This window comes from Parasteatoda tepidariorum, chromosome 5 (genome assembly GCF_982258835.1).
Source record: "Parasteatoda tepidariorum strain Cologne lab strain chromosome 5, Ptep-v5.0, whole genome shotgun sequence".
Taxonomy (NCBI): Eukaryota; Metazoa; Arthropoda; class Arachnida; order Araneae; family Theridiidae; genus Parasteatoda; species Parasteatoda tepidariorum.
Genome location: NC_141759.1, coordinates 18205414 through 18230766, shown reverse-complemented (window position 1 = coordinate 18230766; position 25353 = coordinate 18205414). Strand labels below are relative to the sequence as shown.

The window sequence follows — 25353 nt, the reverse complement described above, 5'->3', positions numbered from 1 at the left end:
TTGTATTTTGAATGTACTTTTGAGGAAATGTGTGTTTTGTGTAATAATCCTTTAACCAGAAAAAGGTCACCCAAAACGAATCAATCAAATCTGAATCTCCGTGCGTCACCTCCTGATAACGTAAATATTTTTTCATTTTTATAATAAAACTAGCTATTGCAAAGGGTGGATCTTGATCCTCGTCGGAAATCAAAGCCTGCGTTATATAAGGTGCGTTGATGGGAGTAATGCCCACCAGAGCGGGGATAAAATCATTTCCAAACAAAAAAGAGCACGTTTCCAGCTGTTTTGGAGAGTAGGGTAACCATTCATGGACGAGTTGTGTGAAGGGGTAGTATTTACCATACCGATAAATTTGAATCGTTTCGTAGCGATTCAAACGCATTAAAGCAATGACAAATACATCTTGGTCTTCGCTCGCAACGATTGGATTTTTGCAGTGTAGCGCTTCGGCCATGTGAAACAATTTATGCTCTCCCTCGCCGGGAACGTTGCATCCACTGAGGACGACGTGAAGCTCACGCGCTTTGAAAAACTCAAAGTGTTTCAACCGCTCTTTGAAGTAATCCTGAATTTGTAGAGAGATTTTGTTGGTTCCAAACAAGGCGGCTCGGTATTTGGCTTTTCCGCTAGCGATTGAATGGTTATCCTTTCTGGTTCTCCGTGCACGTTGAGTGGGCCATTTCATGGGTACGCCATCTCCATCAAACGAAAGTATCAACGTAATTTTGTCTGTAGAACCATAATACAGAAATTCATTTAAATGCGTGACCAATTTGTGCCACGCTAAACGACACATTTCTTTAAATAATTTCTCTTCATCAGTCTCCAAGGCCAACGAGATGGCCACATGTAATAGGGATTGCACATCATATAAAATGGAATCGAAATACTTTGGTTGAGTGGGTGGCTCTTGATCAGGTTCGTGCAGCTTGTTGATTAACGCACAAAAGTTGTTGATGCCCATCATACAAAAACATGTGCTGGCGAGAGGCTCGCTTTTAAAAGACAACCTCAAAAAAAAAAAAAAAAAAAAAAAAAAAAAAAAAAAAAAAAAAAAAAAAAAAAAAAAAAAAAAAAAAAAAAAAAAAAAAAAAAAAAAAAAATTTTTTTTTTTTTTTTTTTTTTTTTTTTTTTTTTTTTTTTTTTTTTTTTTTTTTTTTTTTTTTTTTACGAGGTTACTGACGTTTGAGCTTGAGCCAACATTGTATAAGATTACGAGTTCCAAGAAATTCTAAAGTTGCGAGTCGGGCTTCAAGAAATTCTAAAGTTGGGACCTTCAAGAAAATGGACCTTGAAGATATTCTAAAGTTGAGACCTTTAACAAATTCTAAAGTTGGGACCTTCAACAAATTCTAAAGTTGGGACCTTCAACAAATTCTATAGTTGCGACAGCTCCAAAAATTTCTGACGAGTCTGAGATGATCAAGACTCGACGTTTGACTTTAGCACAATTTTGCCTTTGCAAACTCTTCACAGCGTTTCTGCTGCAGCCGTTTACTCCTCCTTGGTAACACTTCCAAGTTTGACATGCAATTAAAAGATTTTGTTTTCGAGTCTATATTGCCATCTGAAGATTTTGTTTTCGAGTCTATATTGCCATCTGAAGATTTTGTTTTCGAGTCTATATTGCCATCTGAAGATGTTTTCGAGTCTATACTGCCATCTGAAGATGTTTTCGAGTCTATACTGCCATCTGAAAAGCTTTCTCCATAGTCTGTTTCACCACCACAGCATCCACAGTCCTTCCCTCCACAGTCCGTACCGCAATCTGAAGAGTCGTATCCCCAGTCCGTACCGCAATCTGAAGTGTCGTATCCCCAGTCACAGCTGAATGTCCTGTTCCTGCGACCTGACCTGCTATTCATGCAACCAAAAGATCTTGCTGCCGAGTCTGCTGACCAACCTGAGTTGGTCGTGCAATCTAAAGAGCTTGATTCCTCATCCATGTTGTCTATAAAAATGTCAATAAGAAATTCTAAAGTTGCGAGTTGAAGGCCTCAAAAATTTCTGACGAGTCTGAGATCATCAACGCTTAATGTTTACCTTTTATTGAAAAAAAAAAAAAAAAAAAAAAAAAAAAAAAAAAAAAAAAAAAAAAAAAAAAAAAAAAAAAAATTTTTTTTTTTTTTTTTTTTTTTTTTTTTTTTTTTTTTTTTTTTTTTTTTTTTTTTTTTTTTTTTTTACAATGTTCTAACTTAGAGCGAGAGCAAGTGTTGTAGTATAATGTTTACAATGTCCTAGCTAATCTTAATCTCCATATTCATCCACATCGTTTAGCGATTCTTGGTATTCTTGCTCGTTACATTTTTCGTAATGAGAAACATATTCATTTGAATCCGTTTTAAATCCTTTGGTAGATATCATCATCACTCTTCGTAGGTTTGGCCTTTCGCTACACAATAAAATCATTTGCGCAATGGGTTCGCCAGTTTTGATATGCGCCGATTCATTACCAACATTTCGCAAAACAACTTTAACGCTTCCTCTGTATCCAGTATCAATAACACCAGCATCCACTTTTAATTTTCGTTTGGTCACCACAGATGACTTATCCTTCAACAATCCAATTTTGAATTTGGGTAGAGAAAAAACCACAAAAGTATCAATAATTACTTGCTGACCTGGCTCAATATCGACATCCATTGGAGAATACAAATCAACACCGGGTGACAATTCATCAGACGTTGTTGGCAATACTGCTGATTCATTCAGCAAGAGGAAATCTAAATTTAAATGAGCCATGTTCACCTATGTGTGATTTGGAAAAGTTGTAGGAGTTTATGATTTGGAAAAACTCAACCGCTGCTTTTAAAGACAGGTTAAAAAAAAAAAAAAAAAAAAAAAAAAAAAAAAAAAAAAAAAAAAAAAAAAAAAAAAATTTTTTTTTTTTTTTTTTTTTTTTTTTTTTTTTTTTTTTTTTTTTTTTTTTTTTTTTTTTTTTTTTTTAAGAGGGGGTGGGAGTATCTAGATTCTTCATTTAGGACTCCAGAACAATTTTAAGGAGCTGATATCATTGAATCTTGTCTAGGCTATATAATCTACTCCATTATGCAAATTTTGATAATATCCTTCGAAATGGGAAGCAAAATCTTCCATATAAGGTTGTTTGCCCGATTTCTCATAATAATAGCCGAATCCATTCATACCTCGTTCTGTTTCGGTGGAAATCCTTTTTACTCTTTGTAAGATTGGTCTTTGACAAAAGAGTAAAATCATTTGCGCAATGGGCTCGCCAGTTTTGATATGCGCCGATTCATCCCCGACATTTCGCAATGCAATTTTAACGCTTCCTCTGTATGCAGTATCAATAACGCCACTATCCACTTTTAATTTTCGTTTGGTCACCACAGATCGCTTATCCTTCAATAATCCAATTTTCGAATCGAGTATGGCAAAAATTACACCAGTATCAATAATTACTTGTTCACCTGGCTCAATATCGACATCCACTGGAGAATACAAATCAACTCCGGGGGACGATTCGTCAGACGTTGTTGGCATTATAGCTGATTCAGTCAACAAGAAAAATTCCAAATCTAAATGAGCCATGTTTCAATGTATGTGTGATTGGAGTTGTGAACCCGGTAAGACTCAACGACTGCTTTTAAACAAACTTATTAAAAAAAAAAAAAAAAAAAAAAAAAAAAAAAAAAAAAAAAAAAAAAAAAAAAAAAAAAAAAAAAAAAAATTTTTTTTTTTTTTTTTTTTTTTTTTTTTTTTTTTTTTTTTTTTTTTTTTTTTTTTTTTTTTTTTTTGAAATCACAGTTTGGTGAACCAAGAATCTGAAATCATGTTGATTCTATATATTATGTTATTTTTCACCATGTATACATTCCATTGCTTAATGGCGCGCAATTTTCTTGAATATTACACGGCTCGCGCTCATCCATTTCATTGGAATTTGCATCGTTGGAATCAAGATGTCACATTCCTCGTTGATAAATTGGTTTAAACAACTCTTGTTTGGGTGCAACCATGGAAAAGAAATCCCTCCACCCTGTGAACTCGCCGAATTAATCTTTCTATTGGAAGAGGATGGAATTTATTGGGAAGACATGCTTCATCGGGGTGGGCTCACAAACTATCGTTATCAAATACAAGGCGATTTAGATCTGTTACTGGATTCACTCGAAAAGAATCCGGATGCTTTGCCAGTATTTCGTACTAGGGCCGTCACCTCGTTTTTTAATCATTTGATGTGTCTCTTGTCTCGCCCTCGCCAAAATACTGTAAAAGACGACAATTTGAATCTCAAAGCCATTCTTGAAGGATCTTCGGGACCCTTTCACTTTGAATCTGCTGAATTTTGGGGAAATTTGGTTCAACAGTACTTATCTCGCAACCGACTTCCACAAGAGTTGCAACCCTTGCCCGCAGCCCGGGATCTGGACTTGAAACGCAACGAACGGTTGTATCAACTCACTTGCGAAACTCGTGGCGAGCGTTTGAATCCATTTTCCACGTTTATCGTTCCGTCCCACGAATATGTGAATGCCGTGCATTGGCAATCGGAAAACACGTTGGAAAGCTTTATGAAATTGCGACCCGACCACGCACTTTCCCAATCCATTCAACAATTGGTGTTGAGAGCATTGAATCAATTTTTAGATGGAAATTATCCATCCTGTTTGGACTCGAACCATTCCAAAGCGTTTGAATTTTTACAAAACATTTCTGTGGTGCACGACTCCATTTCAGAAGTGACATTGCTCTCACCACCGCCACGGGTCATTGATGTGTTTCAACGTTTACTCTCCTATGCTCGACTGGATGACTTGTGGCAATCGTGTTCCAACGTTCCCCTCGACACGAGTTCCGTCATCGACACTTTTCACTTGTCCGAAAAGCTCCTCTTGGCCGAGAAGCAAAACAAGATTTTGCTCCAACATATACCGCAGGATTAATACGAGAGCCACGAGAGAACACTTACTAATATGCTTGTGGAAAGGACAGAGTATATTTACAGCGTATTGGGCGGATAATTTTGTCAAAGAAGGTACACCCAAGGTATCTATATTCAAAATTCTGGGTATCTCGGCATCTCGCAAGACGTTCATTTGATACGTCTGTCCCTTGCAACCAAATACGACTCCAGGTATCATTTTTTCCAAAAAATGATAACGCTCTTGTAAAAAATGAAGCACTTCTGAATAGGGGGTGGCTTGATCAGTGGTCACGATGGCATCTGGATAGTTGTGAGGATACATGGATTTCAAATAGGCATAAGACATTGGACAATTGATGTGAAAATGCTTCTCGTATCCAGTTACATCCACAAATGATAGTTCAAGAGGTGCGTATCGTTGACCGAGCAGCACACCTACGGTATGAACAAGACCATGTACAGCCATATCTTGTTTGTTTTTTTGTAAAACAAGATGAAATTTGGCCTCCGAAATATAATCTTGGTGACGGTGTTGGGACTGTTGCTTATAACGGTTGTGGTTCAAGTATATGTCATGTACCAAATATCCAACGCCAAGAAATATACCATAGATCAAACTAAAGTCATGAAAGAGAAAGGTGTAGACGCCCAAGAATTTTGGAATTTGAATCAGTCTGGTTTCTATTACCCAGCAGTTGGAAATTTGGCGTGTATGGTTTTGCTGGGCTTGATACTCGTAATGGGATAATAAAGTATGGACCTCAGAACAATATTGCTGTTGGTGTTGGTTATTGTAACCTTTGTAGGACTGGTGTGCTTTGGATATCTAACGTACTCGACGTACAATGAAGAAACAAAAACTGCTTCAGTATTTGTGAGTGACCAAAAACTATTTGTGTACCTACAGACTGCAATGTATATTGTAGCACTTGCACTATGTGGTGGAATCTGGCAGATGGCTCCAGGCAGACGAAACTTGTGATTAACATTCACCGCTCCGAGAAGAAAATGAATAGAGTGTGAAGCTTCAACCAAGTTATAAAAAAAAAAAAAAAAAAAAAAAAAAAAAAAAAAAAAAAAAAAAAAAAAAAAAAAAAAAAAAAATTTTTTTTTTTTTTTTTTTTTTTTTTTTTTTTTTTTTTTTTTTTTTTTTTTTTTTTTCAAATTTATTAATCGTTATGTTTATTATCCTTGTAGGAAATTACCAATTACCAAATCTAAGGCTTACTGCTCGTTCGGGTGGAATCTCAAAAGACCCGTGTTCTTGATTGCGATCTCCAAACATTGGTACAAAATTCAGTGTAGCTAAAAAATCTCCTTTTGAAAATTTTTCTTCCTTATTTGAATAATTAACCAAAACCACTAAAAGCCTATAGTGATTATCTGATTCTTTAAAAAGTTTAGCTAACACACTGGTTCTTACGCGCAAGCTTAGGTGTGTACTTGGCTGCGCTATCACATGTTCAAAACCTGGCAAAAAATCCAGATTTTCTTTTATGATTACATATTTGGATTGAAAAGGTTCAAGTACTATATCCTCTGAACAAAACAACCTGTGTTTAGTTACAACCAATGATTTTGTATTTACTTCCAGCATGGTTTGAGCGACTTGTTTTACAATGAAATTAAAAATACTTGTTTAAAGCAATCATTATAAAGAAAGGAATGATGGATACGATTGAAGATTTATTTCGATTTATTTTAAGACATGACCACGTGGTTGTGTTTGGAAATTTGGGTCGATACCCCCAAAAAGTGTTTAACGCTCTGAGTTTAGACCCTCAGCTCAATGTAGCTATACAGTCTGCCTATTACGATTGCCCATCCTCTCCAGACGGCCGTATTCGCGTGATTACTCCCAATCAAGGTTTAGATACCTTTTGTGATTTAATGGTCGTCTTGGAGCCTTTACCCGATCAAATACTGGAGAAACCACCCAAAGCGTCTCGTTTGGTAGTGTTTACAAGTCATTTCAACTGTTCAAGAAATCTCGAAACGGTTTGGACTCTTGTGTCTTTCTTTCATTGTGAGTCTCCTCCACTGTTGATTAGACACACCCAAGAATTGTTAAAGCTGCAAGACAAATCCATCCAAACGCAAGACATTCAACGGGTTCAGCCCAACGCTGTCAATTCCTTAACCATTCAAGGAAAGACACAACAGACATTAGCGTCGGAATCGTACGTTTTGATTGATTTGACTCGATACACTCAACCTCTCACCATGTATTTGGCTTTTTGGGATGCATTTGATTACATGCTGCAAAATAAATCACTTGTTCAAAGGTGGTGCATTGCTTTTCCTCAGAGCAGAGGCATGATGGCGTTCGAGCAGGTTTGGCAAAATTGTTTGGATTTGCTCTATTGCAAAACAATTGAGAATGGAAACGTTACCGAATTGCGAAATATCTTGGGTCTGTTACCATTCTATAAATCGGGTAGTATTGACAAGGAGTTTAACGTGCCTACCGCTTCATTTATGGGTGTGGAATATTTGGCCCTTTCAAAACCCGAGGATGTTTGCAAAGCTGCGAGCAAGCACAATCTAGAATACTGGGTAGGCAGCATTTATCGATTAAAATAAGTAAAAAGAAAACATGGTAAAAATACATGAAACCGATTCGTGTGACAGCGATGTCTCTTTGAGCGAATTCATGAGTCCTATCGTAGCGCTAGCCCCACCTACACCTCCATTGAGTACGTGCAGTCCCAAGGGTAAGCGTGGCCGCCCAAAAGGTTCGGGCAAGAAGAAACCTCCCAAGAAACATGGGAAGCGGGGACGTCCAAAAGGCTCGGGCAAGAAAAAACCTCCCAAGATACCAGGGAAGCGAGGACGTCCGAAAGGATCAAAAAACAAGAAAAAGACGGCAAACGCAACACATTGGAGTGTTATGCCGTATGCGGCTTCTTCCTGTGGATCGTCATCTCCAAGCTCTTCCAGAGCATCTTCACGCTCTCCTTCTCCATGCGGGAGTCGTGCCAGAAGTCAATCTGTGAGTTCGGCTGCGAGTGATCGGTCTGCAACGGGTCCAGTGGGTTCACGTTTTTTGAAATGGGGAAAAGACCATTCGGAATTGGTGTACGATTACAAGCCACATAGGATAACTTTTAAGAATGAGGATGGAAATTTTAAGCAGAAACGTCTTCCAAATAAATCGTGTCGTTATTTGTTGAGCCATTGTTCGAGAACGCATCCCACAAAAAGAGATACCAAACCACGTAAAACGCTCATTACGATAAAGAAGCGACCCACTGTACGTGGCTGGCTACCATACAGTTGATACCATTTGCAAGTTGCGTGTTTTCCAATGAATTTTCTTGTGAGCAGAGTTGTCGAGCGTCGCTGTCTTAATTAAAGCCTCACAAAAAAAAAAAAAAAAAAAAAAAAAAAAAAAAAAAAAAAAAAAAAAAAAAAAAAAAAAAATTTTTTTTTTTTTTTTTTTTTTTTTTTTTTTTTTTTTTTTTTTTTTTTTTTTTTTTTAATAATGTTGAAAGCTTTTCATGTAAAGTAAAACAATGCAAAAAATAAACACACTGCCCATACGTGTATCCATTCAATCCATAGCAATGTAAAAACAATCAACATGAATGCAAAAGCACCATGTAAGCTCCAGTTTAAATATTGTTTTTCCTTTAGAGTTTGAAAATTGTACAATTTTCTTTTCGGCGCAGATTTTATAGTGTTTTTACGCAGAGCCGTCAAATATTCTAAAATTTTTTCAGACATAAATTCATAACGATCCGATTCATCTTCCTCTGCCAATATTGTATCCCACACCACTTCAGGCGTAATGAGGCGCATCGCTTCATTTTCCTTCTTGAAATACAAAAAATCCAACCGCTTGTTGATCTTGGTTAGCATGTCTGCCGTCAATACCGAATCATAATTATAAGGGTCGATGACATCCAATACGAGAGAAAAAATGCTGAATATGGCGAAAGCATTGCTTATACCACCCAACACTTTTCCTAACGTGGCCAATGTTCGGACAGACAGAGATACCGTTTGGTTCAATACCACTTGCGTGAGGGCAGACTTGATGGGAATGCTACTAGCCGCTTTTGCAATGAGTTTTGGCGCTTTTTTGCGCAAAATCTTTTCCACGGCATAGACGGTAATGTCTAATCCAAAATCAAATGCCACTTCTTTGGCAATGTCTTTGGCAATCTCTGATCCGTCAGCCGATGCCTCTGTAATATCTGTCACGTCCGGCACATTTGGAAATTCAACGTCTTTTGGAATGGTGGGTAATGTCTTTTTAGGAGGTGTAATGGCTGATGTTTTAATGGTTCGATACACTGTTTTACCCAAGAGAAATTCCAAAATGGTTTGTCCAGTCGGCGAATAGCAGTCGTTTCCATCAAATTCCAAACCATAGGCGGCACAATAATCTTTATTCAAGTACATGTTTCCCTTTTTCCAATCCAACCCTTCGTGTAAAGTATGTTTGGATTCTAATCCAAATGCCTTTTCAGGAAATGTGGCGAGCAGTTTTTTCAAAGGATTGACCACCATACATTGGCCGTCGATCCATTCGGAATCGACGGTCGAGGGGGATCGCCAACAACTAGGCTGGCACGCCAAGGTGAGATGATTGCTTCCGATGGGTATCCATTGAACGGGATCCGTTTTTTCACAGGGTATTCCATTGGATTTGTATGGAAAACAACTCAATATCGAACAACCCTTTTCGGTAAATGCAGTATTTTCCACCACAATGCATTTCTGAGCCAATGAGTCGGGTATATAATAATCTTGACGCGTTGCGGGACGAGTATGTATTTCAGCGTGTTGAAACAAATGAGGATATCGTTTTCGGTATTTTTTCATCATGTACACGCGAGTGTGTTCCGTTGCGTACAAAACAGCATGTTGTAATTCATATTTACTGGGTCGATGCATCTAGACATAAAACGCTTTCCAACGTGGGACCCTTGTTTTGAGCCGATAAAACGTTTTTACTCAAGAAAAACACGGGTTCACCTCTTAATGTAAATGTTGAACACTTTTCACAAGAAATGTTTAATTTTTTCAAAAATACGGTATTGGGCATTAAAAATCTTTCAAATTTTCTTTTCTGATTCCCGATTCGTTTACAATGATGACCAAAATTGTAAAATTTCTCTCGAGTCAACCATGCCACGATCGTCTTTTGCTCTTCAAGAGTGCAACGGTTTGGTAAGGCGTAACAAGGAAATGCGCACAATAAATGGGCGTCATTGTTGATTGTGATGCTTTGCTCACTGACAACGATTCCATCCTTTGAAGAGCAGGCGCAGGGCACCTTTCTCAATGCGAGCGCAGTGCGGGGGCACGCTGTCTGTTTTCAATGTAACGAGTCCTTCGTCGTTTGAGTTTTTTAAAAAGGTGCTGGGAAATTCTTGCACGTACAAATCCATAATTGTACAAAATGAACACGTTGCACTTTATAAAAGAACCTTGATATTCCCAATATCTCACAGGAAAAATTTTAAATTGATAAATGTTTGGATGGTGCAGCTTAAAAAAACTTGCCAGGTAATGAGATAGCAAATACTTGTTCCAGACCAGCTGTGGTGAATGCACACAAATACTTGCAGTCATAAACGGCATTGGTATGAATTGAGTTGGTCGCAGAGATTATAACGTATCACATTAAAAAAAAAAAAAAAAAAAAAAAAAAAAAAAAAAAAAAAAAAAAAAAAAAAAAAAAAAAAAAAAAAAAAAAAAAAAAAAAAAAAAAAAAAAATTTTTTTTTTTTTTTTTTTTTTTTTTTTTTTTTTTTTTTTTTTTTTTTTTTTTTTTTTTTTTTTTTTTTTGAAAGTTTAACTTATAGTCTGTGTAGTGTTTGTCTCGTCGGGTGATTCACTGGCGTCTTTCACGTTTAAAGAATCCAATTTATTTCTTAATAACATGTTTTGTATGTTGTCGAGGATACGCTTCCATCCACCTCGCTTTTCAATACAATCATCATACATGTATGAAATGAATCGCTCACACCTGTCTGAAAACTTTCGAGCGCAATCAAAGGGCCCTACATCGCAACAGTATCGATTTACTAATGTCAAACGAACAATGCGCAGAAATACAAATATATGAGTAATTTGTATTGGTTGGTTTCGCTTAAGCATTGATATCGCTATCATAAGTATTTGGAAATTGATTTCTGAATCGCTCCATTCACACATGTCGGTGTTCAATGGTATGTCGGTTATCAATGGCATCAACTCAAATGCTGTGTATTCTGTCTTGATGTACTCATCAGCTATATCTTTTAGGTCTTGGTACAATTTTTCATCGGAAAATTCAAACCTGTAAAGGAATCGGTCTACAATCCGAGATGTCCATGACTTGTCAGAGTCTGGTATATAAGAACATGCCAACAACTTCCACGAAGCAGCAGGAGGCTTCTCATCCGATTCAGAAGGCGTGTGCTTTAGGGCCATCATTGTTAAATTACTTTGGTTCTTTTGCAGCTGACAATCCTCTGCTGTCGTTGATCTAGTAAATCTGTGTGGTCTTGACAAACCTTATAAACATCCATCAGTAAAAAAAAAAAAAAAAAAAAAAAAAAAAAAAAAAAAAAAAAAAAAAAAAAAAAAAAAAAAAAAAAAAAAAAAAAAAAAATTTTTTTTTTTTTTTTTTTTTTTTTTTTTTTTTTTTTTTTTTTTTTTTTTTTGAAAAAATTTGCAACATGTTAAAACTTGTACGTTTTCTTAAAATTAAATTCTTTTGATTCAAAGTTTGGTTTGATTTTTTCCAAGGTTACTTTCCAACGTTCTGTAATTTGTGCAGGTGTCTTTCCCAACCAAATGTCTGCTTGCAAATTTTTAATTTCGCGCATTAAAACATCTACAAATAATTTTCGATTCAAAGACAATTTAATCTGGTTCAGGAAGAGTTCATTTGGATCAATTTGCTTTTCATCGCTTTCCTGCGAGGTTTCAACTCGATCCGTGTGTCTATCATCAGTTTCTACTGGATCTTGATCAATTTGTTGATTGCTGCTTTCCTGCGAGCTTTCAACTTGATCCTTGTGTCGATCATCAGTTTCTACGGGTTCTCGATCAATTTGTTGATTGCTGCTATCCTGTGAGATTTCAATTTGATCCACATGTCGATCACAAGCTTCTAAGGGATCTTGATCAACAAATTGGTTATCGCTATCCCGCGAGGTTTCCTCTCGATCCTCATTCCAATCATCATTTTTTAGAGGATCTTGATCAATAGATTGGTCGTTACTTTCCTTGAAAATTTCGACGTGCTCCATATTTCGATCGTCACATTCTATCGTGTCCTTATCGAGAGGTTGGTCGTCACTTTTCTGGACAACTTCCACTTGATCTGAAATGATTTCACTGATATTCATTTTCAATTTACCACACCAAAAGCACGTCGGCAAAAAGTTTTTCAAAAGACAAATTGGACGATGAACTCCAAGCAACAGGCAAATCATCGGTAGGAAACACTTTGCAGTTGACCAAGAATATATCTTTGAAGATGTATTGAAAGCTCTGTTGAACAGAATTTCAGATACTTCACACGCAAACGCTAATGGTGAGAGGATAGGTAAAGCGACAGCAGACAATGTGTATCGAGCCAAACTTTTTTCGTAAGACCCATCGGCGAAATATCCAAAGAATCTGACAACTTTGTTGCATTTACATTTATATGCATCAACAATCAGAGGCGTATTCATATCAAATGTTTCAAACATTGGAAATGCATCCTTATCCAAATTGAAAAAATTGGTTCCCTCCATGGATTCAAGAGCAAGAGAATATTCACAGTTGTTCAGCAGGTTGTAATGATGGTACCAGCGACTCATCACAGAATATAAAGAAGCTTAATAAAAAAAAAAAAAAAAAAAAAAAAAAAAAAAAAAAAAAAAAAAAAAAAAAAAATTTTTTTTTTTTTTTTTTTTTTTTTTTTTTTTTTTTTTTTTTTTTTTTTTTTTTTTTTTTTTTTTTCAATCAATGCTACTGACGTTTGAACTTGAGCCAAGAAATTCCAAAGTTGCGAGCTCCAAGAAATTTTAAAGTTGCGAGCTCCAAGAAATTCTAAAGTTGTGAGCTCCAAGAAATTCTAAAGTTGTGAGCTCCAAGAAATTCTAAAGTTGCGAGCTCCAAGAAATTCTAAAGTTGTGAGCTCCAAGAAATTCTAAAGTTGTGAGCTCCAAGAAATTCTAAAGTTGCGAGGCCCCAGAAATTCTAAAGTTGCAAGTTGGAGGGCTTCAAGAAATTCTGACGAGACTGAGATCAGAAAGACTGAACGTCTGACTTTAACCTACAACGTCAAAAAAAAAAAAAAAAAAAAAAAAAAAAAAAAAAAAAAAAAAAAAAAAAAAAAAAAAAAAAAAAAAAAAAAAAAAAAAAAAAAATTTTTTTTTTTTTTTTTTTTTTTTTTTTTTTTTTTTTTTTTTTTTTTTTTTATCGATGCTACTGACGTTTGAACTTGAGCCAAGAAATTCCAAAGTTGCGAGCTCCAAGAAATTCTAAAGTTGCGAGCTCCAAGAAATTTTAAAGTTGCGAGCTCCAAGAAATTTTAAAGTTGCGAGCTCCAAGAAATTTTAAAGTTGCGAGCTCCAAGAAATTCTAAAGTTGCGAGCTCCAAGAAATTCTAAAGTTGCGAGCTCCAAGAAATTCTAAAGTTGTGAGCTCCAAGAAATTCTAAAGTTGTGAGCTCCAAGAAATTCTAAAGTTGCGAGGCCCCAGAAATTCTAAAGTTGCAAGTTGGAGGGCTTCAAGAAATTCTGACGAGACTGAGATCAGAAAGACTGAACGTCTGACTTTAACCTACAACGTCAAAAAAAAAAAAAAAAAAAAAAAAAAAAAAAAAAAAAAAAAAAAAAAAATTTTTTTTTTTTTTTTTTTTTTTTTTTTTTTTTTTTTTTTTTTTTTTTTTTTTTTTTTTTTTTTTTTTTTTTTTTTTTTTGGATGGACCATCTTGTTTAATTGTTCAATCGTGTATATCGTGTTGGGTGTCTAAATTTTTTTATGTTGTGTTTAATCTGTAATCCTTAACCCCATCGTCTTGTGCACCTGCGACATGTTCCTTGACGATGTATCGTCACGTAGCAAGTATTGGGAGTGTCACAGACCCAAGTAGCTATTCCTGTACTGCAATTCTCGCAAATGATAACAGAACACATACTAATCTTTCTTTATATCTTCTCGTTACCTGGCTTCAATGATTTGAATCGTGATAAGAAAGAAGATTATCAGTATGAAGCATGACACGTTTCTGTGTTTAAAAAATGCTTACCGGGGTCACATTAATAAAACCAAACTGAACCAAGTCGCCTTGCAGGAAACTGATCCATTTTTACATCGGACGATGCGACTGGTTACGGAAGAGGAATCTTTTGTGGTTCCTTGGGACGTTTCGGAATTTACTTTTAAATTTCGTAAAGCCACTCCCCAAGAACGATTGCATCAGGTCGTCTCGACGTATTTATTGCGCTTGGTAATGATTGTGAAAGAAGAAATGTACATTCGTACGTTTACCAAGCCCGAGTCCCAAATGGCCATCATGGCTTGGAAAAATATTTTAAAAGAAAACATTTTTATAGTTTTAACCTTGTTGTACAATGTTAAATGGAATTCAGATTTACTGCTCAACAAATTTGAAACGTTGATTATGGATTTACTGGAGGGCAAAGCATCGGCCCTGCGAGAGTTTTTAAATAATCAGTGTCACATCCCAGTACCCATAACGCCTGCTGAACAACTCTTTCCAAAACTCAATTTTCTCACCATTGGTCAGTTTGGATCGTCATTTTGGCGATTGTTGCACTGGATGGCAGAAGCTATGGACGGTAGACCCAATGATTCAGAAGACGTCCTATTGGCCAAAAACATGTGGCGTGAGCAGATTGCAGAATCCATGTATCGAATGTTGCGGTGTGGAATATGTATGGCGCATTTGAAGCATATCGTCCAAGAATTGAAACCGCAATTGATGGACGAGAAGACTGAACAACGTAAACTGTGGTACAACATACACAACAAAGTAACGGAGAGCAAACTCGATCGCTATCGAACCAATGAAAATGCAAATTATTCAGAATCGGAATTTAATGAAGATGTATCATTTATGCGCCAGGCTCTATTCCCATAATAACTGCTCTTTGGAGGTTTGGCTGTTCGTATCTTGTTAATCTGCATCTGATCATAAATGTGTGGTGTAACTGCTTTTCGTCCGTCGGGAGCCACTAGAGCATCGACACTTCCTAATACTTCGGGATTTAAAATATTCCACCATATAATGGATAAACCATATCCTATGGAATCCTTGAAAGCATAGTTTGATAACAACATTTGATTTTTAAATGATATCTTTTCCAATACACTGTCATAAATGAGTCCTCCATAGGTGCCATAATAATATTTAGGGTCCACCATTACAAAATTTGGTTTTCGATTTACGGCACCAGGAAGTGCAGCGTCTCGTATCAAATTCAAACATTGAAATTTTTCCATCAATTCCTGCAGCGAATGGTATGGTACATGAACAAAGGCCATGTCTACAAGATTTGGGAAAATTAAAGCTCAACCGCTTAAATACAGAATTTTAAAAAAAAAAAAAAAAAAAAAAAAAAAAAAAAAAAAAAAAAAAAAAAAAAAAAAAAAAAAAAAAAAAAAAAAAAAAAAAAAAAAAAAAAAAAAAAAAAAAAAAAAAATTTTTTTTTTTTTTTTTTTTTTTTTTTTTTTTTTTTTTTTTTTTTTTTTTTTTTTTTTTTTTTTTTTTTTTTTTAATAATGATATTGTTGTCTCTGTTGCATCCATACATGGTTTTCTGGAACAATAGTCATGGGACGTGCAAACACAAATCTATTTTTTTTGAAATAATTCTTCAGCTTCATTATTTCTTGATCCCAAAATTGTTGAACTGCCATTGTACGAGCTTCTGTTGACGTGCATGGAAAGTCATATAGCTTATTGTGTTTATGACGGCAAGTGAAAATCCGTTCTGGTTTACTTTTAATGCGTGTTACGTTTGGTAAACCACACACTTTCTTGAAAAACATTTTTTGCCTCTCTGACCTGACTCCCACGTTCTGTTTGTTTGCAAACAATACATCTATTAAGACATGGTTCAAAACTAATCTCCAATTCCAAACATGCATTTTATAAATTATCGGTTTGACTTCATCTGCTACATTTGTGCATTGATGATGAAATCGCTCCTTGCATCTTGAATATCCCTTGTTACGTATTAAATCTGTCATCGAAACCATAAAATTATTTGGCAAAATCATTTGGAGAATATACACTTGATCGGGATCAAATGTCTTTGCAATGGATATTTCAAGAGGTAATCTTTTGCCATGGCCATACTGTATCCAAGCAAATTCGGCACACAGGTCAATAGGCTTATGGTTGATCATAGTCTATAAATAATATACAGTAGGCAGCAGTATAGACAATATTCACAAGTTGTGAGAGCCTCAGAAATTCTGATGATCAAGATTCGACGCCTAGCTTAAATAAGTTACGTTAAAAAAAAAAAAAAAAAAAAAAAAAAAAAAAAAAAAAAAAAAAAAAAAAAAAAAAAAAAAAATTTTTTTTTTTTTTTTTTTTTTTTTTTTTTTTTTTTTTTTTTTTTTTTTTTTTTTTTTTTTTTTTTTTTTTTAAATCAAGAACATGACTAAACATAGTTGGGTACACGCATACGTCCCGTCATCACAAAATGAACGTATATATGAGTTGATTGTAGTGAGAGACAATGACAATACACTTTATTACTTTGCAAATTCTATAGCTTGGTGCTTGGGACATGGCATTCCCCATGAAGCTGTACAGCAGTTGGTGAGTCGGGACCATATGTATTCTCTCGATTGGATATCTGGTATTTTTTTAAAGCTGGATGGCGTACAGGAATTGATAAGTAAATCCAATGCATCTTCATTTTCAAAAGATTTTGATTCCTATCATCGTCTTTGTCAAATCCAGCGCGGTGGTCTTTATCCTAACTAGACTCATAACCAGAGTCACAGCGGGGTCGACGTATTATTGGTCTGGGAAAATACCTTAAGCAACTTGAATCGAGGCTGCTGAATCGAGTGTTGCACAACGGACAAAATCTGTAGTGTACCAGACAACGTTTATGAAATTCGTGTTCACAATCCAATAACCACACCTCACTTCTTGGCCATAAAGCATCTCCACATACAAGACATACCATTATTGTGGTTTTTCAATGTACAACACGATTTGTGGGTCTTGAAATATTTTAAAATAATCGTCTTTAATGGCGATTTTATACTTTTCCGCAAGTCGCAAGGTATTTCTAATGTAATGTTGTATCAATCTGTCGTGTTTTGGTATAATAGCTACCGTAACACTTTGATTACGAAAAAGTTCTTGTCCCGTGAGCAGTCTCAGAAAGGCATCGTGAGCACATTTTGATTTTGTTAGATCCAAGTGAATATCCTTCTTGACGGGTACTTGATTTACTCTTCCATCCATATATGGTAATGGAGTGACCAAAGCACGATTCGTGAGTGTCTTGGAGTTTTTGATGCGAATATTGCTGTATAGAGACCCCACATGCAATTGCTCTACTCGAGAAAAATTTTCTGGAAACCACATTATCAGATGACTCGTTAAAATAATCACATGTTTCACATTTGGAGGCTTTTGAACAAATTTTCCAAAATAGGGTTCCACTACAAACAAGAAATCTAAATCGGGAACGGGTTCTTGGACGTTATAATTGCACACTTTGTCCCAAGGAGTGAGTACACCAATCGTGTCTGAAGCTGTAAACGCCAAATCCAAAAAGTAATTCAACATCAATGGATGTCTTCCCAAATTTCCAAAAATGATTGTTATGTCTTTGTCACGACACGATTGAAACAAATTCATAGCCTTATCCATTTGAGAGAGAGTCATTTTGGATTGAGCCTCTCCCCGCTTTCGATCCCTAGCTTCTTGCAGATGATCTAGAGTACATTCTGGTTCAATCTTTTCATAATGATAATAGCTGGTTGTGTTTGGACTGAATTTCACAGACAACTTGCTTGCAGACATCTTGATTGAATACGCTATGACAATTTGTGAACAGGTTCAATTTAAATACAAGTCATAAAAAAAAAAAAAAAAAAAAAAAAAAAAAAAAAAAAAAAAAAAAAAAAAAAAAAAAAAAAAAAAATTTTTTTTTTTTTTTTTTTTTTTTTTTTTTTTTTTTTTTTTTTTTTTTTTTTTTTTTTTTTTTTTTTTTTTTTTTTTTTCAATTTTCCATTTCTTCGACTTCGTGATTTTCATATTCTTCCTCAATCTCGCTTTCATCATCGGCTTTGCTTTCATCCTCACTGTTGGGTTCGGGTTTGCTAAGCTTCAAATACTTTTTCAAATACTCTTCCAGCTGCTCCTTTGACATTAATGCCTTGTACACCTTTACGCAACTATTTAGAACCTTTTCTGGTAAATATGGCTCGATACGAGTATCTGGAATATCTATTTCAACAGTATCTTTGATGAGCTTGTACATTACTTGATGTACGAATTTGCCAATTTCAGGTATCGCTTTCATTTTCTTGACTAGCTCTTCACTAACTTTTCGTATGGCTGTTGCGTGCTGATGTATCAAATCATCATCGGGTTCTCGGTCATACATACTTTTTGAACCATCAAAACTATATTTCAAGTTGTGTAGGTATTTTTTAATGTCAAAAACAGGTTTGGATTTCCTTGAAACCTTGTGTAATCCATAACCATCTATCGCCAGCAATCCACTTACAAAATTTGAATAATTGTTTTTGCAGAGACTTTGCAATACCTTTATGAGTTTGTCGTTTCTCACAAGGTCTTGAGCAAACACATATGACCACTCATCTCTTTGGCGTGAGTGTACATGATCAAGAATGCCCTTCGCTATGCTGTGATGAACGGGTGTATGGGTCTCAAACAAGTTACTTAGCTCCTGACGAGTTACCCCCCATTCATTCATCAAGTTGATGAGCAGCTTGTACTTGAGTGTTTGTAAGGATGCCAGCTCACATATACATGGGTCAAAAGTCCTTATTAGGCAGTCGTTAAACTGCTCACGGAGGTAGTCGGTGTTTACGGAGAAGACTTCCTCGGAACAATATTTATGAGTCATGTCTATTCACTTTATTCAAGTAGATCAAGCGAGGATCGCGTATTTAAATAACAACGTTAAAAAATTTTGTTTTGTGTGTATACTCTAAAAGGAGTCTGGAGTGTGGCAAACAAGTCAATAGTCTAGATGATGTCCTATGAGTTTGAGCTTAAACATACAACTTGAAAAAAAAAAAAAAAAAAAAAAAAAAAAAAAAAAAAAAAAAAAAAAAAAAAAAAAAAAAAAAAAAAAAAAAAAAAAATTTTTTTTTTTTTTTTTTTTTTTTTTTTTTTTTTTTTTTTTTTTTTTTTTTTTTTTTACGTCTCCATTTCATCCTCGTCTGGAGTAAACACAATCTCTGCTAGCATTTGTAAACTTTGCTCAATTTTCGAATCAGACATCATAAACAATTTTAACGTTTCCATGGTCCATGGAAGAGGATATTGTGAATCAAAATCCGAAGCTGATTTCATCAGAGTCTTGACAACAGTTGACAATTTTCTAGCTTTCGCAAACGTACCTTTCCTTGGTTGGCAGGTATTTTTATCGAAATTGCTCACGATATGTGCCAAGGCAATAGTAAACGCCATTTGATCCGCTGGTGATTCAAACAAGGTGGCTGGAAAAAGTTGACTGCTTGCCATTTCTTTCATATCGGGTATTGCTTGAAGTTTTTCTTTGAAAAATGCCTCCAATTGACCATATTTTAGAAAATTTTCAGAGAGGCACTCTATACCGTCGCCCCTCTGGATACTCTTGACCAAATAGTAAAATTCCATATTACGATGGGTGTTTCGCCTGAATGAAAAATATTTTGTTATGATGGCGCGATATTGGCTTACAAATGGACACTCTTGAAACTCCTTCCAAAAGTATTTTCCATTGCATATTCTTACGATTAAATCGAGAGCCCAATTGGCCACTACACCAATGTCTGTGCAACATGCATAACAACCAGCCAAGACGTGAAATATGTCGAAAGGAATACTGTATTTTCCAAAAGTCTTGCGAATCTGCTGCGAATACTGCAGTTGTTTCCAGAGTTGATTCGCCAAGTTTGTGTCAGCGTCAAATGGAGGCAAAGGTGTCCAATCTGTGTGACATTCTTTGACGTAGGGAACCAATTTTTCAAAATAAAATTTGAAATGGTTATTTTCAAATTCTTTTGAATTTAACACAGTGTGCATGTTTTGCAGTAAATGGTTCAAAGCTGTTTGCTCAGTTGTTTTCAAATCTTGTTGGTTCGCTGCCAACACACTCATGTAATCTGAAATGAAATTTTGCATTTCTGGCGTGGGTCCTTCCATCGGAGTGGTCATGTTTGTAAAAGGAGCATTCAACGCTTTTAAAATGTCGACCGACGTTTTCAAGCGTCGAAGGGATTGACCTTCAATTCGCTTGTCATGGATACCCTCCAGCTTTGAAATGTAAATGGATACGGGTATATTTACGTCACCTGTCCATTCCGCATAGAGTTGAGCCATTCGGCACCCTTCCAGCAACGAGTTTTGGGAGAGATCATTGATCCATTTGTACACGTCCGGAATAACTCTGTTGTGGCAGACGCTGCACACGAGGGACGGCTGTGGTGTCGGATCCACCTGTACTTTTTCGTGACATAAATACGATTGAATTTCTTCAAGAAATGTCATGTCTTGTTTTTTCAAATGTCGATTTTGTGGTTTGGCAAAGGCTACACTTTCCTCGCAGCATGGCTCGAGCATTTTTTGCAATGACTCTGGCAATCGTTTCGGTCGGTGTGCATTTTTTGCATTTGGGGCAATACATGCGTTGCTGCTCCATCATTCCTTGTCTCTTTGTTTGGAAAACAAGCATGGAGTACCGTCATGTGATTATGCATTTATACGAACACGACCATCTTTCAGAGAGAGAAATTGCTCGTCAATTGGGATTGTCCCCCTCTACCGTGCATTACTGGATACAACGCAGAGGTCAAAAAGCCGACACCAAGCCAGGTCGTCCACGCGTCACAAATCCACAACAAGATCAAACGTTGTACGACACTTCTACCAGAGAGCCGTTTTTGTCGGCCGTAGACTTGCAGAAAGCGATCGTGCCCTCGTGTAGCGCAGATACGGTTCGCAATCGCTTAAAAGAGAAGGGATTAAAATGTCGCATTCCAGCCCGAAAACCCTTTTTGACCCCTCACCATCGTCAAATGCGATTCGTCTATGCTTTGCGTCACATCAATTGGACTATGGATCTGTGGGAGAGGGTTGTTTTCTCGGACGAAAAGATTTTTAGATCCACGAGCCGCGGAGCCTTGCGAGTGTACAGACCCAAGCACGGAAGTGATCGTTACGATGATAAATATCTGGTACATTCTTCCAATCCAGCGATGGTGGGTACCCCGCGGTTTACCATTTGTGTGTGGATGGCCTTTGGAAAACATCTCAGACGCTTGCTCAGGGTGGAGCAAAGGACGTTGAACGCCCAGTATTACACGACGCAGATTCTACCCTCCATCGAGGATGACGTGTGCGAAAATGATTTCATTTTTATGCAAGATTTGTCGTCCATTCACACCAGTAGGATGACTATACAATGGTTGAGGGATCGCAACATTATAGTGATGGACGATTGGCCTCCCAAGGGACCCGACATGAATCCGGTGGAAAATGTGTGGGGTGAGTTGGTCAGGCGCATCGAGAAGAAGAAGACGGGTGTCAGAAATCGGGATGAGCTCTGGGACGACATTCTGCAAGCGTTTCACGAGTTGCCTGACGAATACTTTGATCGTTTAATCGCTTCCATGCCCAAGCGAGTGGCTCTTGTCGCCACCAAGCACGGTGGTTGGACTAAATATTGAAAAGGTGTCAATGTGATAGTCAAAGAGCTCGTTGTATTTATCATCTAAATATTTCCATTTACAAGGATTCTGATTTTTACAAAACAAACACATTTTTTTATGATGTGGCCATTCCAACACCTTCATAGAGTACAAATCATTGTCTTCGTCATATTTGATTTGCTCCACCTCTGGAATGTGAAAACGTAAAATGTCGACAGCAGCCTGGCCTTTAAGAATAAAAGTATCACTGTCGTAAAAGTCGAGAATTCGTATATATTGTTCGGTAGTAATAGATAGAAGTGCGTGGGCTCCCTCTGCAATTTCTTTTACAAATCGTCGATAGTACATTATGAAAAGAATCTAAGCAGCTTTCAACTTGACTTTTAAATACTCAACAACGTAACCAATGTTTGAGCTTGAACCAATAGTGTCTCAGGTTGAGACCTTCAAGAAATTTTAAAGATGAGACGTTCAACAAATTTTAAAGTTGCGACGAGTTGAGGCCTTCAAGAAATTTTGACGAGTCTGAAACTATCAAGACTCGACGACCGACTTTTAAACGGAATGTAAAAAAAAAAAAAAAAAAAAAAAAAAAAAAAAAAAAAAAAAAAAAAAAAAAAAAAAAAAAAAATTTTTTTTTTTTTTTTTTTTTTTTTTTTTTTTTTTTTTTTTTTTTTTTTTTTTTTTTTTTTTTTTTTTTAACGAAGCTATTGACGTTTAAACTTGAGTAAGTATTATCTAACGTTGTGAGCTCCAAGAAATTCTAAAGTTGGGAGCTCCAAGAAATTCTAAAGTTGGGAGCTCCAAGAAATTCTAAAGTTGGGAGCTCCATGAAATTCTAAAGTTGGGAGCTCCATGAAATTCTAAAGTTGGGAGCTCCATGAAACTCTAGAGTTGCGAGCTCCGAGAAATTCTAAAGTTGCGAGCTCCGAGAAATTCTAAACTTGCAAGTTGGAGGGCTTCAAGAAATTCTGACGAGTCTGAGATCATAAGCCTAAACGTCTAGCTTTAAACTACAACGTAAAAAAAAAAAAAAAAAAAAAAAAAAAAAAAAAAAAAAAAAAAAAAAAAAATTTTTTTTTTTTTTTTTTTTTTTTTTTTTTTTTTTTTTTTTTTTTTTTTTTTTTTTTTTTTTTTTTTTTAACGTAGCTATTGACGTTTGAACTTGAGTAAGTATTATCTAACGCTGTGAGCTCCAAGAAATTCTAAAGTTGGGAGCTCCAAGAAATTCTAAAGTTGGGAGCTCCAAGAAATTCTAAAGTTGGGAGCTCCATGAAATTCTAAAGTTGGGAGCTCCATGAAATTCTAAAGTTGGGAGCTCCATGAAATTCTAGAGTTGCGAGCTGGAGGGCTTCCAGAATTTCTGACGAGTCTGAAATCATCAAGACTCATCGAGCTCATCATCGAGATTAACATTTTTTTTGAAAAACAATATTCACGAGTCAACCATTTCATTTTTTGTGAATGACGACGCTCGGGCGCGTCGTGTAATCTATATTGCTTTTGAAAATTCGAGCGTCTTCCTGCACCAATTCCACCACTTTTGGAATAGATACCGAACCTTCTACTTTTGATCGATCCCCGTGTTCAAAAAACTTTTCTTCAAAACAGGATGCTATTCCGTTGGCTCTCAACCCATTGTTGAGTTCCATCGTGCCTAAGCGCATCCCTCCCAGGCGTGAACGACCTTTCACTGACTGATTTGAAATTTTGTCTTGGGTGCATTTGACTGGCGCATACAAATGTTCTGAACTCCAGTAAGCAATCGGAAAATAGAACGTTTTTCCATAAAACAGTTTTGCATGAGGTAACATTTTCCCATCGCTGTTTCGCACCACCCTAGCGTCTCTGCCTTGCCCCCTCACGATGCCCTCTTTGATTTGACCGGGTGTCATTCGAAAGAAACCATAGACGTTCACCAGTAAATCGGGTGTGATTCGCTCGTCCAGCAAAGGAAATTGCTTTTGAACGCGCATGACTCCTTTTTGGCCATGGAAACTGCACAATTTATCGCCCGTACTACTTTGATGCTCTTGTTCCACACACACGCTTAACGTGTTGCTCGTCAAGTGATGCTTGATGACTCGAAAGGGTTTTTTATGAAAATGCACGTTGATGACTCGGTCATTCACTCGCACCAGTTTGACGTGAATGGAAAAAGATTCCAAGTGGAGGGGACCCTCGTGCACCAGTGAGCCCAACAGCGTCGAATCGACGGCATCGCCCTGGACCGGTCGAAAGAGGACCCTTGCATCCGTTTCCAATTTCACACGAATCGTAAAAAATCGACAACAATCAAAAGCATTCACATCTTCTCGACGTACGATGCAATCTTCTTGCGTGCATCCCAGAAAACTCATGTAGGATACCATCATGTGAGGGACTCGACACACGAAATGAGGCGACACCCCATCCTCCAGGGGTTCCATCACGTTTTGGTGGTACGGCGTCAATTGTTTGGCGTACACGGTCAACGTATCCATGAAATAATGAGCGCATTTCGAATCTGTGGCCAAAACGGCGTTTTTCAAAGAATTGAATGCTAAAATGACTTTGGGAAAAGCAGTGTACATGAAAAAGGGATTTATGTCCACAAAATAACTGGTGATGAAGGGATATTGGAAGCGACGCACCACCTCCTCCAGGGTCGTGTATCCAAACAATTGTGACATCCAGTACATGATGTCGCGAGGCGTGACCCAAATGTCGCTGCTCGGAATTTTCTTAAAAATGATTCCTGCTTTGTAATGGATGTGGATAAAGAAATCCGTCTTGTAGCATTCCACCAGTCCAAACGTACGTTTCACGTGCAGCAGATTGAGGTTGGTAAAACAGGCTTGCGTCACGGGGATGCACGCCTCGTTCACCACCACACAATACTGCGAGTGTTTTAAGGGCTCCACATTCAACTCTTTCCAAAAGGGTGCGCTCGTGACGTGAAACACTGGATCCAAATCCACGCAGGTCGACACGACCGTATCCCTCACCATCATGGTGGTGCGTCCCACGTTCTTCGTCTCATAACAACCCAAAATGCATAAAAATCCAGCATAACTGTTGTGAAAAGACGGCATGGAATTGGCTTTGACTTTACTCGAAATTTGACGAACGATAATGTTTGAAAAAAATGGATTCAGGGGATACGTCTGAGAGTTGACTTCACGATAGCATTCTGCCGATTTTTCGACAAACACTTCTCCGTCGGCACCAATTTCCCGATAGGATTCCTGCGGGCCGCTCTTGCCCGGTGTCCCTCCTTCCTTGTGAAACTTGGTCTTTTGCGAAATGACGCGCATCAATTTGCCCGTTTCAATGCATTTGGTGACTTTGGCCGCCTTGGCTTTGACGAGAGACCAACAGATTTTGTCTGGTTGCAATGGGCCGTATAAGCATTTGATAAACAATTTGACAAACAAATGCCCAGGGCTAAATACAATTTTATTGGTGAGCGAATCAATGTCAAACACTTCGTGGCTGTACAAATACGACATGTAGGTGGCTGGATCTGTTGGATAGGGACAAAAATCGAAAAAAGACTCGACGTTTTCTGTGTCTTCCGTACCTTTGTTGCTTTTAATCACCACGGAGC

At 36.9% G+C, this 25353-nt stretch overlaps 2 protein-coding genes across 2 annotated transcripts; both read right to left on the bottom strand.

The window, feature by feature from the left end:
• Nucleotides 1-2250: 2250 nt before the first annotated feature.
• LOC147808625 (uncharacterized) lies at nucleotides 2251-2745 on the bottom strand. Its single transcript, XM_087162645.1, has one exon. It carries the CDS (start codon nucleotides 2743-2745, stop codon nucleotides 2251-2253), a length of 495 nt encoding a protein of 164 aa, XP_087018771.1.
• A 282-nt stretch (nucleotides 2746-3027) lies between these two features.
• LOC147808624 (uncharacterized) lies at nucleotides 3028-3552 on the bottom strand. The gene has a single exon (XM_087162644.1). It carries the CDS (start codon nucleotides 3550-3552, stop codon nucleotides 3028-3030), a length of 525 nt encoding a protein of 174 aa, XP_087018770.1.
• Between the last annotated feature and the right edge of the window lie 21801 nt (nucleotides 3553-25353).